Here is a 17,067-nt window from a genome sequence, read left to right as displayed (position 1 = left end):
GGCAGCAGTTAACACACATTGGCAATCAGGAGTTGACACACATTGACGTGCCCAGGGGCAAGCTATTGTCTTCTGAGTCAAAGATGTGAACTCTCCCAGCCAAAGATGTGTATTCCATCTATGCAGTAGTGACGAGTGTGCAAAACTGGTTTAAGCTAGAGCTGGCATGGGCAGGCTAAAGTAAATTTTTACAAAGTTGATTTTTAAGTCAGATTTTGAAACATACGCTGGGAATACCTTTGAGCATTTGTCTAGTCCTAAGCAGAGTTGGAAAATAAAGTGTTTAATCCCACCTAGGCCTGTTAGGGAAAGGTCAGGCCAGGTCTACAAAGTGAAATAGCTTTTAAGTTGTATCTGACTGTGAGGGCTCACTAACATAAGTATGTAGTGCACCCTATTTTTATATGTTTATAAATAAGGTGGCACCTCTGCTATCAATTAGTCTTCCTTTGAGTGTGCATATATTAACTTTCCGCATGTAGAGGTTTATGATTAACCCTCTCACGCTTGAGACGTTTGCTCCTAATTACTTAGTAATAATATTATTTTTTATCAACACTTCTAATCAAGAAGTACTACAAACAGTCAACTCACAAAATAATGCAGGCATAGTTGACACATCAGTTACCTCATTTAGTGTGCACACAACTTCCCGACACACGTGCGTGTGCTGTGTGTGCATCTATATTACAAAATACAAAATATTAAACTGAAAGTGAAAGGAAAAAAATAAAACTTAGTATAATGCATGACATACATTGTTTAGAGGCAATCTGTACTTCACTAGTCTATTTCTTTTTGATGGCAGAGGGTGACATTATGATATTTCTTTTGTTTGCTCATTTTACTTTACCCATCACTTTTATATTGAATGCCAAGGTACTGGAACAGCTCATTGACTATTATTTATATCAAATTCTGAACACGTCCATTTCCCTTGGATAGTGTGTCTAACCCAATTTCTTGAAGGGTCTTCTCAGGACATGGTACTGGTGCTATACATGTCCTCTCACACCATATAGGCAGAGAAAAAAAAAATGGGCGGGCCACGTCAGTGAAGGCTAGTTTCTGCAAGGTGCTAGGCCGAGCAAGGATAGGGGTACCCGTCCAGGGATAGGTCCTATAAGGGCAAGGGCCCTCACACACCCGAGGGTTGTCATGCTTCATCATAGGGCAGCTCCTCGGGCCTGCGTTGCAGTGCCCAATGGGCCCCGCAGGGGGCTCTTTGCCAGAGGTCTTCTCGGTTTGCCGTTGAGAAGCTAGATGTTGTATTTGTGAGGGTGCCTTTATGTAGTGAGTAGAGGTGGGATGGTGAGTGTACAGTAAAAATGGCTCCTGCATTTTCCAAACCTTTTATTCGAGGAGTACCTGGGCCATGACTAAAAACAGACTAAAGAGTCACGGACTGAGAAGGAAAGATTAAACCTGTTAGTCCTAGTGAGTTGAGCAGGTGGTCAACATATTTCTTGCCTTCTTCTTCATTTAACCTTCCATGCCATAGATGCACTTAGATAGTATTTACAGTGGGCCTATTGGTAAGGTAAAGAGGCCAAATAGGTAGTTCCAATTACAGCATATGATTTAGAGGGGAAGCACAGACGCTTTACTACTGATAAACAGTGGTAAAGTGCACAGAGTACTAAGCCACAAAAATAGGGTCCAGAAAAAGGTGTAATACTGGGATGACTATGCAGAATATTTAAATTGAATACAATAAGGAATGTGCTTTTCAATAATGCGCTCATCCTATTTCTGCTCTTCTTTGAACCTGACAACCATTTATTAGATTGTCAGTCGAAATGTTCATGTTATGTAGATGCCAACTTAAGGAAAATGCCAACTAAATTTAAGCTAAAAAAAACTTTGTATGTCTACCTTTATCCAATTGAATCATAGGCTTTGCCTCTATCCCACATCTTCCTAAAAGTACAGAAGGAATACTCCAAGTTTCCTTTAAAAGAAGGACTTTAAATATAGCCCATGGCAACCCCGAAATTTCGTTTCAACCTAGCAACATCCTCCAAGACAATAGAGATAATTAAAACCAGTGTGGGGCCCTGATAAGCACATCAATTGCATAGCTCTAAACAACCAACTTAATTTCATTTGGAGACTGGAATGAATCATCTGGACATATGCATGAATGCACTCCCTTGCATATCTTTATTTTTCCATTTTCCTCTTTAGGCTTCTCATTAGCCAAATCTCAGATCCATCCTTAATCACTGAATCTGTGTCCTTCTTTATATTATCCTACTTTGTCTATCCCTAGTTGGATTCCCCCGCCACAATTATATTTCTTTTTTGTTAAAATCTTTTTATTAAACAGTAGAGAATCGACATTGCTGATCACAAATGGAAGAGATAATGCAGAAATCAAATACTCGTACATAGGTACTGTTGATGAACAATATAAACCATAATCTTCTAATCAAGGGTTGGGGAGATGGAATGTGGATCCATTCACTTTCCAAGTTAGCATATAATAATCAAAGGGGAATAGATCACTTGTCCTGCTCAACCTTAGGTATGCAGGAAGGAGTGAGGGTGTCCCAGTGAAAAAAGACCCTCATGCACGTGATGGGTATGGTGGTATCTGAAGCGGTATATCTTGGTTCTCCGCTTATGGATCACGTGTGTGCATAATCATTAGGTCTATTTTAGGTTATGCAGCCTCCACCAGGAGGTTCTTACCCAAGGTTGACGCAGTAGTGAGCCAGTGATAAGGGTTCTGTTAAAAAGACACAAAAGCCAGGAATTTCGATTCTTTATTATGCCTGGTTTTGGGTCTGGAAAACTCTATGGTAGTGCATCTTATGGACAGAGTTACGAGTATTAGATGCACTCAGAGTGTTAAAAAGTTGGGGGGTTGTGGGGGGTATTTCTAAAAAAAGGTCGACATGTTTCTGCTTCAATCTGCCTGGGTTTAGGACTTACGGGCATTCATCAGGACCATTGGTGAATAAACGTGAGAAAGTATAACTAAAGTGCTCAAAGGTGAAAGAAAAAGGTTGTTGACCTGTTTCTCTGAACTGGAGGTCTCAAGGTACCTGTAATGAGTAAACACATGGTTTTGCGACATACATAGAGGGAAGGGGGTCAGGAGGGACACACACACCAAGCAGGATACTGCTGCATATATCTATCCATTGATAGATTCATAAACAACTACAAAATGGCAATACTTCGAAAACCGGTTAACAATCATGGCAATGTCAACTCTCTCTCTTTCTCTCCAAACTCATGCAACGGATATTTAGCGTGCTAATCGACAGTGGGTTCATCTTATTCAGTGTCGGCTTAAAACGCTGATCCTGTCTATGGCTGTAATTAACAGGTGATTAAGGTGAGCCATACGGAGGTGCTGGTGTTCAGCGGTCGCGGTGGTAGCTCAAACTGAGTGAGTGATTACAAGTGCTCAGGAAATTTTACCTCGCGCATTTGTTTAACACGCTCCTGTCGGATCGTAGAGCTCTTGGAAGGGGCTATGGGGTAGAGATATGGGATGGTTAGGATGGGCGCTTTTGGATACTTGCGGTTTTTGGAGGAGCGTACTTTGGTCTTGCTACCTATTGCGCCCGATCCTTGGCTTGCTTCGTGAGTGCGCTGCTCTGCTCTTACTGATCCGGAAACAGTTTGTGCTGTTTCCGGGTCGTTTTTAACAGGCGGAGATTCCGCTGTCGGCAACTCTCTATTGGTCAGTTCCAGTTGTCATGGGAACCAAGAGGAATGCTCTTCATGTTCCGCTGCGCTGAGTATGTAATTCAGGGGTTTGTTTATCATTGTGCTCAGTATGGGAGGCGTGGTTGATTAAGGATTGTTTATTTTCTAGCCAGGGTGAGACAGGGTATATTATCATTCAGCCCTTCGCTGTCAGTTTTGAGCCTGTGTACCGACCTTTGATCTTTTTCAAAGAGAATTTTTTCGGCATTATGGTCTTTGTTTGGCAAGGTTTCGAGGATGACCCATTGTAGATCTAGTACAGTATGACCCTTCTCTAGATAGTGGGTGGCCATCTTAGTCGTGCTCTTTTTACATTTCACATTACTCCTATGTTCGCAGAGTCTTTGTTTAGCTCTCCTGCATGTCATTCCGATGTATTTGAGGTTACACGGACATGTGATCATGTAAACCACATGTGTGGTGTTACAGTTTGTGTGGCTATTCAGAGTCCGTTTGAAGTTTGGTAAGAGTTGTAGTTCTTTTGTCGGTTTTGTGAGACCACATACGGAACAGGAGCCACACGGGTAATGTCCCTGTACTTGTGGGTTTCCCCACAGATTGGTATGTTCTCTCGGTGTTTTAGGAGGCGGTCTCGTGTGGACTAGGATGTCCTTCAGATTTCTGCTTCTTTTGTTTGCAAATCTTGGTTTTTGCCAAGTAAGGTTGCCTGATGTCAATATGCGCCAGTTTTTATTAACAATTTTCTTAATGTTATTGGTCATGGGACTGTATGTGGTTACACATGTAAGGACCTCTTCGGGTGGAGTTTTTGGTGTGCTTTCGAGGAGTGCGTCTCTGTTCTGATTCCTGGCACGTTTTTTGCATTTGGCAATGACCTTTTTCGGGTAGTCTCGGGCCTCTAGTTTCTTACATAGGTCTTCAGCTTGTGATTTATATTCCGTAGTGTCGCTACAGTTTCGCCGTAACCTGAGGAACTGGCTGTATGGTAAGTTCTCTCGTAGAGGTCGGGGTGGAAACTGTTAAAAGACAGGAGACTGTTTTTTGCTGTGGTTTTGAAGAAGGTACATGTTTGGAGAGTGTTACAATCTACGCTGAAGCTAACACCTTGGGTAAGAACCTCCTGGTGGAGGCTGCATAACCTAAATATAAGATACCACCATACCCATCACGTGCATGAGGGTCTTTTTTCACTGGGACACCCTCACTCCTTCCTGCATACCTAAGGTTGAGCAGGACAAGTGATCCATTCCCCTTTGATTATTATACATTATAAACCATAGAAAATAATTTTCAACAGTTATGGCGTGGCAGGATCTTTAAGGGCGTGGGGTGATTGGTGCGACACAAATATTGCCTTGGTACGCATTCCATTTGCTCCACATAGACAATTTTTTGGGGCTCCCACGTGCAACATATACAGTTTTTTCTCTAACCATACACCAGTTCATCTCAGCCTTCCAAACCTCCACTTTGGGAGGTACCCCAGACACCCCACGACTGACTATGTTCCTTTTTTGCCACCATCAAACCCAGCGTTACCAATATTTTATCCTTACTCTTTAGGTCAGTGGCTTCCCATACATTTAGAAGACATCTTTTAGATTCAAGTCCTACGTTCAGCTCAAGGACCTCCCCAATACAGTAATGGACTCCCTTCCAGTAGTTCTGGATATACACATATTCCCACTCTATATGCATGAAGGTATCCCTACTAGGCCGCACTGCCTTCTACACATTCCCTCGTCTGCTCTGCCCATGCGGACGAGCCTAGACCCCGTGCCATATATTCTGTGGAGGATCTTAAAATGGACCAGCCGCAGTCTGGAGACAATTATATTTCTTAATCCATCGCCTCATAAATCCTCGGCCTTCTCCACCCTAGCAGTAACCTTTCTCTACAACCTTTTTTTACATCTCACTTTCTATGATTGTGTTTCTCTTTTATACTTGATCTCTTCTTTCAATAACAGATTCACCTTTTCCATTACCCACATTCTTCTGTATCCTTTTGTTTCCTTTGGGTGATAATGAAACATAAAAGATCTTATTCTTATTGCATTGTGCAGATCTCAGCCATTCAACAAGATTCTAAATAGAAGAGGAATAATAGCGTAAGTAATGGTAATCAGTCAGCGAATAGGAAACCACTTACGATAATGGCACCCATAACAGGCCTATATTTCTCCCCCTTTACTACACTATCCTGCAACATGGCACACATCGCCTCAATCAGCATTTGTTATAGAATCTATTTGCCATATTCATACTCTTTGTCTCACAGAGTTAAACAAGCAACATAAGGGTCAAGCTCATAACCTCTTGGGCTGGGTTCAGTAATCCAGTTTCTCCTACTTATACAGGCATGGGGGATTAGTTCTACACCCATTATGAATTAATATCACAATTACTTTCAGTTTATCGCCCAGCAAAGCATCAACTCTTGCCACTCTTGATGGATATATCGGTCTCTTTTTGTCCCCTATATTACTAAAATTGTTTTCATTCAGTTAATTTCTCTCCACCTCCAAGGAGCCTTCAATGGAAACTCTTTATAGTATCACATTTACATAGATTTGATCTAGCCATGTCCTTAATTTCATTTGATTTGCATTTCACTACACATTCCCTCTTGTTGTCCAATAAACGCCGGTTGTGAATGTCTCCAATCTATGTACCCTGTAGAAGTAGGACAGCCTTGTCTCCTAAATCTGTTAATATGAATGGGACCACAGAAGTCACTGCCATATCCTTTGCTCCTTCTAATGGGCTAGAAAAGGCAGGCACAAGATTCTGCTTTGTAGTGAAAAGTAGTGTCCACTACTTTGGGAATTAATTACATCTCTATGTAAGTAAATTGTAAATTGATACTTGTATAGCGCACTACTCACCCGCAGGGTCTCAAGGCGCTTGTACGAATACCGCTGTGGAACCCATCCTGGCTTTCCCTGTGAGGCGTCCACTCCTGGGCACCCCCAAGGTGGAGGCCAGGCATCCTTAGCGTTGTGGGGGCCGTTGTGGAGATTAAGCAAGCTATTGCCCAGAGTTGCAGAGTGGGACTCCATGATTGGAATAGGCACTGAGGCGAGAATTATCAGGTCCGTGGAATTTTTTGAGCCCAAGACCCGCCGAGGCCGGGAATTGAACCCTGGTCCCGGACTAGACCTCTGCATTAGGGTCTAATCATTGAGCCACACTATGAATTTTCATAAGGCGTGATTTTTGTGTGCAAGAGGTCTGCCAAAGGGCTTTTACCATGTGCTTACCTATCCCATAGATTAGTAACACACCTGTTATTTGGAGATATTGTAGTCCTGTATGTTATCTTTGAGTGATGCTGATGTATGTGAGATATTCTGCCTCATGGTCGGTTGGATGTGTGTCCATGATGTATCTTGGTGAATAGTGCTGTCAGGAGTAATATGATGGCCAACGTTTGGCCTCAATACAATTAAGATGGGAGCTCAACATTGGTAAACGATACCACGGAGTACCGTGATGTGGGCTTTTCAATAGTATTCCAGGTTTTTCCCCTTAAGCAAGTGGAAGTAACTGTGATTGTTTTGGGTTTATCTGCATAGACTGAATTAAGCTGTAAACCAAAATTAGCCTCGGACAACAGGAAAATATAACCACACTTTGAAGCTTCCAAGGTTAACAAGCTAGGACAGAGGGCTGTTTGGAACCTTGTCCTGAACCCCAGCACAGATCTTGATGAGTGTACTGTCTTCCTTTCCCTCTGTATCTCTGTGCACAGTTTTACAGTTGACTTGTTAGTGAAAGTAGTGTTTGTCATTAACCATAATAGAGCAGGAGGGAGAGGACATCCATACAGTAATAAGCAGCGGTTATTTATAGTGAAGGATGTGTTAATTTCCTGGGTGTTGAGCTGTGACATTGTGCCCGTCAGTTTGTTCATTGGCTGGTTTGTAGTAGCAGTAAAACCCTATTTAATTTGCACCTTGTGGTGTTGTGCTTTGAGCAGATGTCAAAAAGGCAAAAAAAGACAGATGCTTGTGCTGCCCATTCCCAGGTAGCACTTGTTGTGGCCGAATTCTCTGCCCCACAAGTGTGCAGTGATGTTTTAAGCAGCAGCATTGCTCATTCTCCCCTTCCTCCTGAAGTCACCATGTTTCTTGCACATCAGACTGTTAAATTGGTTGCTGGCTTTTCCTCCCCCTTACTGTTTACTCTGGGATGGGCCTCCATTGTTAAGTTTATAAGGCATCTGTGTGGGTAGATGTAGCTTGACATTATAAAGCATTGCTGCAATTAGACAACATGTTCAAGTTTGGAAATAGGCTAAAAAGCTTTCCGTTCTTCATTTCAGGAATTTGGTTGGAGATGTCCTATTGGTCCATAGCACGTTTCTGTTTACGTCTCGCCTGAGACGGCGCATGTGCTGTTGCTTGCGAGACATTTTGTTGGAGCCTGCACGTTGCTTACTATTTGTTGACTTAATTTTCCCTCTTCTTTACTGGCTCCTGCTTAGTCAGCATATGCCAGTTTCACTTTCTCTTTTTTCGTTTTTCTGTTGAGCATGGACCAAGTACTGATTGCTTCTTTTTGAACAGTGTTGTTCTGCTGCTTGAGCTGGGATTAAGGTTTTTTTTCACTTTCTTCTTCCTCTATCCGCGTTGCTTGTTCCCCCACAACCCTCCCACGTCAGTATGTGGTTTTTAGGTTGCCTTGCTTCTGGTTTTGCTCTGCAGTGTTGCTTACATCACTTGTTTGGTTTCTTTTTACTTTTCATACTCTCCCCACGTCTACTCTTAGGTGCAGCATAACACCACCAGTTGGCCACAGGTTGTCAGAGTCACTTTTAACAATGATTTTCAAAATAGATTAATGGCTTTGCACTATCACTATTGAGTAATCACTCATTTAGTTTGTGACAGAGTGCTTTTTTGGTATGTGTTTCATGATTTGGAGGATTTCTTGGGCACAAAAAAATGTTCTAAGCAAAAAACAGCATGTGTTTTAAATTGGTTTACTTTTGCATGATTACAGGTTAGCTAGAACATTCTAGCGTGAAAATAACATATTGTACGTGGTTTTTTGCTGTTTTGGCCCCTTATTTCTCTCTCTTATTGCTCTTTCTCCGGCAGCTTAATGTGTACATTTCACCAAAGATCATACCATACCATACTATACAGTGACAAGCCATACCATACCATGCTGTACAATAATAGACTATACCGTACCATACCATGGCATAGAAAACAATGACAGGCCATGCTATACTATACCACACCTAACTACACAGTGACAGATCATGTCATACTATACAGGGACAGGGCATACCGTACCATACCATACTTTAGAATGGTAGGCTTTACCGTACCATACTATACAAAGGCAGGCCATACCATACTACATATTGACAGGCCCTACCACAGGCCATACCATACCCTACCATACTATAGAATGATAGGCCTTACCATACCATGACAGGCCATGCCAAACTACATAGTGACAGGCCCTACCATACCATGCTGTACAATGATAGGCCATACTATATTATACCATATGATAGTATACTATGACCGTCCATTCTGTAACCTAGCATTCGACAGGCCATACCACACAATACTATACAATGACAGGCCATACACTACCATACTATACAACGTGATACCAGACCATACCATACCATTCCGTTCCATACCATACTATACAATGACAGACCAGACCATACTATACAATGAAATGTCGTACAATACTATTTCATTTCATTACATTCCATACCATACTATAGAATGATAGGCCTTACCATACCATACTATACAATGGCAGGCCCATGCCACACAATACTATACAATGACATGTCATACCATAAAATGACAGACAGTACCATACTATACAATGACAGGCCATACCATTCCATTCCATACCATACTATACAAAGAAAGACCATAACATACTATACAGAGACAGGTCATACCATACTATACTATACAATACCAGGCAATGCCATACCATACTGTACAATGACAGACTGTACCATACCACACCACACTATACAATGACATGACAAGACATACCATGCTATACGAAAGGCCGTAACATACCATTCTATACAATAACATGCAATACAATACAATGACAAGCCATACCATTCCGTATAATGACAGCCATACCAAACCATACTATACTATACACAGACCGGCCATACATACCATACCATACTTTAAAGTGACCGGCCATACCATGCAGTAAGATACAGTACCATACTATACAATGACAAGTCGTACCACACTATACCATGCTAAATGTATTACCCACTGGCAGCTGCCAGTGGGTAGTTATAGATAGGTCAACATTTCCATAGGACATGGCTTTTTTAGTTTTGCTGATAACTTTGGTGCCATTTGACAAATCTTCACAGAACTTTCCAAAAAGTTTCTCTTTTTGTGCCTAGTTTGTGCATGGAAAGTTTCAGTGCGATCTGTGTAGAAGGGGCCGAGAAAAAGGAGAGGGTCCAAAAACGCAGAATCCCCATGCATTTTCCATTGACTTTTTAGAAAGTGATTTTGAAAAAACTGCTGAAAGGATTTACACCAAATATGTCAGGAAGCGAAATCTTGGTCCAGAAAGGATGCTTTTTTGTGATTTGGTGTAAATCCATCCGTTCAATAGTTTTTGAGATATTCAGAAAGAAAAAAATGTGTATATCTTGACGGTTGGCTTTGAGGGACTCTCCGTTGAACCCAATTATAAAAAAAATAGAGTGTACGGATTGGCCAAGAGGCTTTTTACCCCCCTTAGGCCAAATCGCTACCCTGTGATGCACGCTTACCACAGAAGCGAAAACTCAGATTGGCTGCCTGCAACATGAAGAAAAGTGTTGCAGGCAGCCATTATAGGACTCTGGGACTTATTCCCCTGTTCTGCAATTAAAAAAAAAAAATCATAAGGGGGCATAGTATCCAGAGGAACGCCCCCAGTCCCAAAAATTAAAACAAAATTTGGCGGGGGGAAAAAATAAGAAAAAGGTCACCTGCAATTTTTTTAACATTATTTGAGTGGGGTCTCCATCTTTAAGCCCATTTTGTTCCCTGGGGGCCCCATTCCCTGTGTCCGGGTACCCTAATTAAGGGGAGGGGGCGCACAACCCCCTCCCTGAGCCTTAATAGGCCCTGAGGACCCAGACTCCATAACCCGGGGCCAAGTTCCATAAAAAAGGGGTCAGGGCATGCAGCCTCCCTCCCCAGCCTCTAAAAACCCCAGGGATCTCATCTCCAGAGTCCGGGGCGCTAATTTAGGAGAAGGGATGGGGCAACACTCCCCCAGCCAAATGCAGCCCCAGGAACCCCATCCACCACCCCTCCCCCCCCCGTGAGTCAGCATCGGATTGGTAACGCGGGCATTCGGGCAATGCCCGAGGGGCCGGTGTCTGAGTTCCTGCTGTGGGCTGCTTTTTTGAGCAGTCTGGGGCCGATTTGGGCAGTCCCTCTATTTTGGGAATACAGCCAGCGGGTCAGTGGGTGGCTGAGTGGCCTTTTTGCAGGCAGATGGGCGCTCATTACCACCCTCCCTCACAAACCATCATCGTCGATCACCCACCCCCGGTTTAGCAACAGGCAGGGGTATCACTCCCTTTGTCTCGCTGGCTGGCCCATTAATGTGTGCACATACTGAGCGAGGCAGGGGGCCTCAGTAGAAGTGGTCTCACTTGTTTCCAGGTGTGTTTTCACTAGTGTAAACTAATGCGTGCATTTTTTTAAACCCCCCCCTCCTTCTTTTTAATGCAATTACGCTGAAGCAGTGATTTGAGGAAAGGCATTATGCAAATGGGGGCCGATTTTTTTTGTGTGCCCGGGCCCATTTTCATTCCCCATCCGACCCTGCCGTGAGTCAGTCAATTTGGTCAAGTGGAGAAATTGGGATTTGAGTCCCAGACTGCACATTATGCACTTAAGAGACTATAGGGTATTGTCCTCCTCTCTTCCGCTCAGACTAAAAAGATCAGTGCTTTGTGTTCAGTTAGTCAAATATTGTTATTCATTAAGTGTCAGTATATATCAGGGGTCTCCAACCTTTTCTGTAGTGAGAGCTGCTTTGATCAGTGAAAACCATAGTGAGCTACTAAAGACCAAGCAACTCACACATTGCTCCTAGTGACCCCCCACATCCAGCTTCACTGACTTTGAGCCTAAAGTGATTTGAGCAAAATACATCCAGTGTCCTAGAAAAACTGATAAGAATGGCCTGGATTTGTGTTGTAACCATACTTTATAGAAAGGAGAGAGAAGAGTGAGTTTGCACTAAAGGTAGTGCACTCAGTGGAAGCTGATGAGATGCAGACGTTCTTATTTAATCAAATGCCCTCATGAAACTCAGTTCTCTGCTGTGCATGTTTAATAGTGAACTCCTTGTTCAACTTCAGAACCTATTTATTATTATATAATTCACACAGTTGCATCAACGTTGCCTTGAACAGTCTAACAATCTTTCTTGATTCCGTTTATACTTCCAGCTTGCAAGAAAGCTGAATCAAGAAAGAAAAGTCTGCCCTTTCAAGGCAACGTCAAGACAACTGTGAGTTCACTGGTGTAACGAAACTTGAGGGGCCCCCCTGCAAAGTACGGGGAGGGCCCCCCTCCGGATTAAATCAGGAGCTCTCAAGCCAGAGCTTTGTGCTGAGGGGGCTCCCTTGAGCTTGGGGGGCTCTCCCACTCTTAAACATGCAAAGCGGAGAAGAAATAAGTCTTGTGTGGGACTTTCAATAGATACCTCATACATTTCATAAATATCTCATCAGTTTCCATTGAGTTCAAAACAGCACTACATTTTTTGCAAACTCTCTCCATACTATAAAGTATGGTTACTACACAAATCCAAGACATTCTTATCAGTGTTTATAGGGCACTCTATCTATTTTATTCAAACCACTGCATAGACTCCGTAAAAATTAAGCTTAAAGTCAGTGAAGCTGGATGTGGGGGCAATGTGCGAGTCGCTTGGCCTGTAGTAGCTCACGATTATTTTCACTGGTCGAAGTAGCTCTCACTACAGAAAAGGTTGGAGACCCCTGGGTTAGCTATTTAAACATAAACACAGGATGTCTGAGTGAGGCCTTGAATCATATTGCAGCCTCAAACCAGGGTGCAGGAAATGCTTGCTTGTCAGGGCCTTAGTCGGTGGCGAGATGTTCTTGTAATGTTACAAGCAATACGTTATTTAGCTTGAGTCTGCCTGGGATAATAAAGTCAAATCAATATGGTCCTGTTGGGTTTACAGTCGGGGTTTGGCTGCAACCAGCATATGATCCAATAAAGTGCAGTATTTGAAGCCTGTCTGGTTGTACTTCTTGCTTAATGCAAATCATGCAAAAAAGTAAAACAATGTATAATGCCAAAGTCTTTGTCAGTAACAACATGTAAAACATGGTGTTCCCACGACCCATTTTTTGGAACAAAGCCCACAGTTTCCATGTGCCAAACAGTGATAATTTCAAAGCAGACTAGCATGCAATCAAACCACGTGTGTAAATTCAAAATGTCTTGCTCCAAAAGGCAGGCGGCTGAATGCTTACTAAAAACCAGAAACTGACATGTTTATCAGTATTACACAGCGGATTTGTTTAGTCCTAGAACAAGGTGTTAGCTAATTGACAGTTAACCGCATCGCTGCGGCGGCTTTTCCCGCTGTGTGCGGCAAATTTGAAAAAGCCGCGTTACATGACGAGCTGAGCTCGTCATCCGCACACGACCACTGTGGCTGATGACGAGCTGAGCTCGTCATCAGCAGCGAAGAGGTTAAGTAACATATTGTCATGTTGTACCTGTGCCAAAGAAGTTTTTTTGAAAACTTTACATTTTGTTCATAGTTGAGTTTATTACTCAAAAAACTCTTCATTGTTTGATGAGGTGCTAAGCATCTTCTTCCCCCTCAGGTTAGGATGCACAAAATAAACACTGCGTATTAAGGAAACATGACTTTTAAGTAGGTGTTCAGGTTCAAGGACATCTAGGCTTGGAAACTGGTCTGTATTTTATCTAATCATTAAATGTGTTTCTGTAGGTCGGCTAGCACTTTGCAGCCTTCTTCAGGAGATGAAGTCTCCACTAACGTGTCGGTGCAGCTCTACAATGGGGAGACCCAGCAGCTGGTGATCAAACTGGAGAACATTGGAACCGAGCCGCTGGAGACACTGGAGGTGAACTCCAAGACCGTCAACAACAAAGGTACATGTGGATTGTTTTCTCATGCTCTTCCTAGAGTCCGCTATGTGGAACCGTGGGGCCAGGTGTTCAAAAACACTTAGCAGATTTGGTATTTTAAGTGCATTTATGTCGCACTTTACAACCGCTTGCGTCATCTGGGCACCTATGACGGTTGTGGGTACACATTGTATGGAATCAGTGTGGTTGTGTTTTGTTTTGTTTACAGGTTAGTCATATTGGCTGTTTCCCGGGGATGTCGAATCAGACTGGCATATTATTTAGCAATACATTATAATGGATAGTGGTTGACTGGCTTTTTGGATAGATCTGTAGGAAGCTCTATCTGATGGATGTGTGTTCCAAAGGACATTGCTGTTTATTTGCTTCTAAGATATATTGTCATTCATTGCTTGAATTCAGGTGGTTGTTGGGGTTTGAGGCCTCTTTACCCGTTGTGCGGCCCTGATGCGGTGCTATGTACATGATGAACCTGCAATAAATGTAGATGTAATTAAAGGAAGGATAATATCCAAATGTATTTAACCATTAACTTCATTATGATGAATATATTCATCGGCGTTAATACTTGTCTATCGTAGCAATTCTTGCAGTTGCACGCGGAGGTATTACAGGGCCAAACAAGAGAGTTCTTAGTTGTTTCATTTTCTATCTGGAGTCAACTAAGGGCCTAATTTAGAGTTTGACAGATGGGATACTTTGTCACAAACTTTGCGGATGATCCTTCTGCCGTATGTAATGTAATGTAATGTAATGATGTCTTGTAAAGCGCATGAATCACCCCACATGGGGTATCTCCGTGCTGTAGACCGCTGGGGAACCTGTCCTGGCTTTCCCTGTGAGATGGTCCCTACTGGGTATCTCCAAGGTGAAAACAGGCATCCCCGGCGTATGTGGGGGCCGTTGTGGAGATGAGGCAAGCTAATGCCCAGAGTTGCCGAGTGTGATCCCTGGTTAGAGTAGGCACCGAGGCGAGAATTATCGAGTCCGCTGACCCTGGTCCACGGCCCTGCTGCGTCGGGAATTGAACCCTGGTCCCGGGCCGTCCTCTGCTTCCGGGTCTGCCGCCTCTAACCAGTGAGCCACACCACTCCACTGTATTACTGTATTACACTGTATTACAAGTGTATTATAGTCTATGGCACTTTGAATTGGAAAGTGTATTATAGTCTATGGCACTTGGAATACGGTGCACAGGATATCAGTCATGTTTTACCAAAGTATCCCGTCAAACTCTGAAGAAGGCCCAAAGTTCAATTTGGAATCCATTTTGTGGAGAGAGGAAAGCACAGCCATGAATGCGGCTGTGTGGTCAGTCACTGTTGATCCTCTTTTTTCCCAGAATTTTGTCGCTGCAGTTATAAAAAAGCTCTTGAGATCCTCAGTTAATGATAATGACATCAGTAGTCAGCATGCTGGTAGATATTCACTAAGAATTTAGAAGTTGTGTAGGTGGATTACATGATTTATTTGGGATGTGCTGCAGCTATTGTAAATGAGCTATTGTAAAAAAAAAACACCTGTGGTCTGGTTTTATGCTAATTTAATTTGTTTCAAACGCTAGCTTCATAGAAACAAGTGCATGCAGTGTGAGCTCCATGGAGTGGTCTCCCACCGTCTAGAGTTAAAGCGGACATTTATAGGGACACAGGAGTCAGAGACCCCAAAGATTAACAGAGTATTTGAAGCAGGCATCTTCCACAATGTTTTGCTGCTGCTATTTTATACAAAGTAACTAATCACTGGAAAGGGTAACATATATTTGAAAATTAAAGATGAATGCAATTAAAGCAGGGTAGATGATTAAAGTATGAAAAGTAAGTAGATAAATAAGTAATAAAGTTGTTTAACTACTTTGTTGGAACAAAGTAGTTGAAATTTGTTTCACAAAAAGTAATTACGTATTTAATAAACATTCTTCATTATTGATATCAACCATTAGCATTTCGTTGTATATTAAAATATATTTGTTTCGTGCTTATATTTGGAAAACTCAATCACTCGAAACTACCATCCTCCTGCTCATGGCCCTTAAAATCAAAATATCATCCTCATTATATCACTGATACTTAAAACACTTTAGGCCTAATTGACAATAAAGTGTAAAAGTACATGTGGAGATTCACATTTCCTCTTGAACGTAGTTTTACACTTTTCTACAATTCACAAACATTCCAATTCGTACCCCAGGCGGACGTTTCCATGTGCACTGCTTGGAAAGTCATGTGACACAGTCCCAGGACTCCCTTTTCTCCAATGTATAAATCATACAATATTACGCCCCTGAGAAATGCAATCTTAAGTGCAAAGCATCTTTTTTGCCTTCATGTGGAAATCATTTTACCTTTGAAAGCCTCTTCTACATACCTCAAGGTTTTAAGGGGATCCATCCCCCTTCTCTCCCTGGGAGGGGAGTCACTCCAGCCCTTTGCTGCTCTAAACTCCTATCATCTACAGTGTGTAATAGTGTCAGATTTAAGCTTGCCACTGGCCAAACTCACAAGCTTGTGGGTGTTCATAGACGTGTGGCGCAAAGCATGTCTTTTCTGCCCCCTTCTAACCCCTTGTCAAGGGGTTACCAAAATATAAACTACGCACCTGTGGTATAGAATTACGCATTGGGAAAACCAATAGAGCCTGTCAAGAGACCTTCTGTGGATTTCTGACCGGCATAACTAGGGCCGGATTGGCCTATAATTTTATCTGGCATGTCCAAGGCTGGTGCCTTTGGAGGCTGATTTATTTTTTAAGTCACATGGCCGCTGATGGAGTCTCTGTCACTTTATTGTAGCAAGCACAGTGGGAGGCATAAGAAGAAAGAGAGAGAGACCGGAGAAAAGTTAAGAGTGTGTGTAGAGATCAGAGAGTGGGAAGAGAAAGGCAGAAAGTGGATGGATGGAAAGAGAACGTGGGGAAGAAGTGGGCGGCGGGGGGATCATCAGAACATTTTTGCTAGGGCTGCTTTTGGTTCCCAACCCTAGGTGTGGATGAAGACATTTTTAACTATAAACATACGTTCACAGCCAATAATGCCTTTGGGAATTTGGCACTCAATAGTCACAAGTAAATACCCATTTCCCCTTCCTTGGTACTTTTCACTCATTCACTCTGCAAAACTCCAACCCTCTCAGATGTTCCCAGTTTCTGTGATGATATCTGTTTTTTCCAATTAAACTGTTCAAACATGCCTATTTAAACA

At 42.6% G+C, this 17,067-nt stretch overlaps 1 protein-coding gene across 1 annotated transcript in view; it reads left to right on the top strand.

Annotated features, from left to right (window-relative positions):
• TRAPPC9 (trafficking protein particle complex subunit 9) overlaps positions 1-17,067 on the top strand; it is a 2,581,727-nt gene that overhangs the window by 637,954 nt on the left and 1,926,706 nt on the right. The window contains exon 15 of the mRNA XM_086966259.1: positions 13,708-13,871. Within this exon, the coding sequence (XP_086822385.1) occupies positions 13,708-13,871 (164 nt within the window). The remainder of the gene's footprint in view (positions 1-13,707; positions 13,872-17,067) is intronic.

This window comes from Lissotriton vulgaris, chromosome 4_1 (genome assembly GCF_964263255.1).
Source record: "Lissotriton vulgaris chromosome 4_1, aLisVul1.2, whole genome shotgun sequence".
NCBI lineage: Eukaryota > Metazoa > Chordata > Amphibia > Caudata > Salamandridae > Lissotriton > Lissotriton vulgaris.
This window is presented reverse-complemented; position numbering and strand designations above follow the sequence as displayed.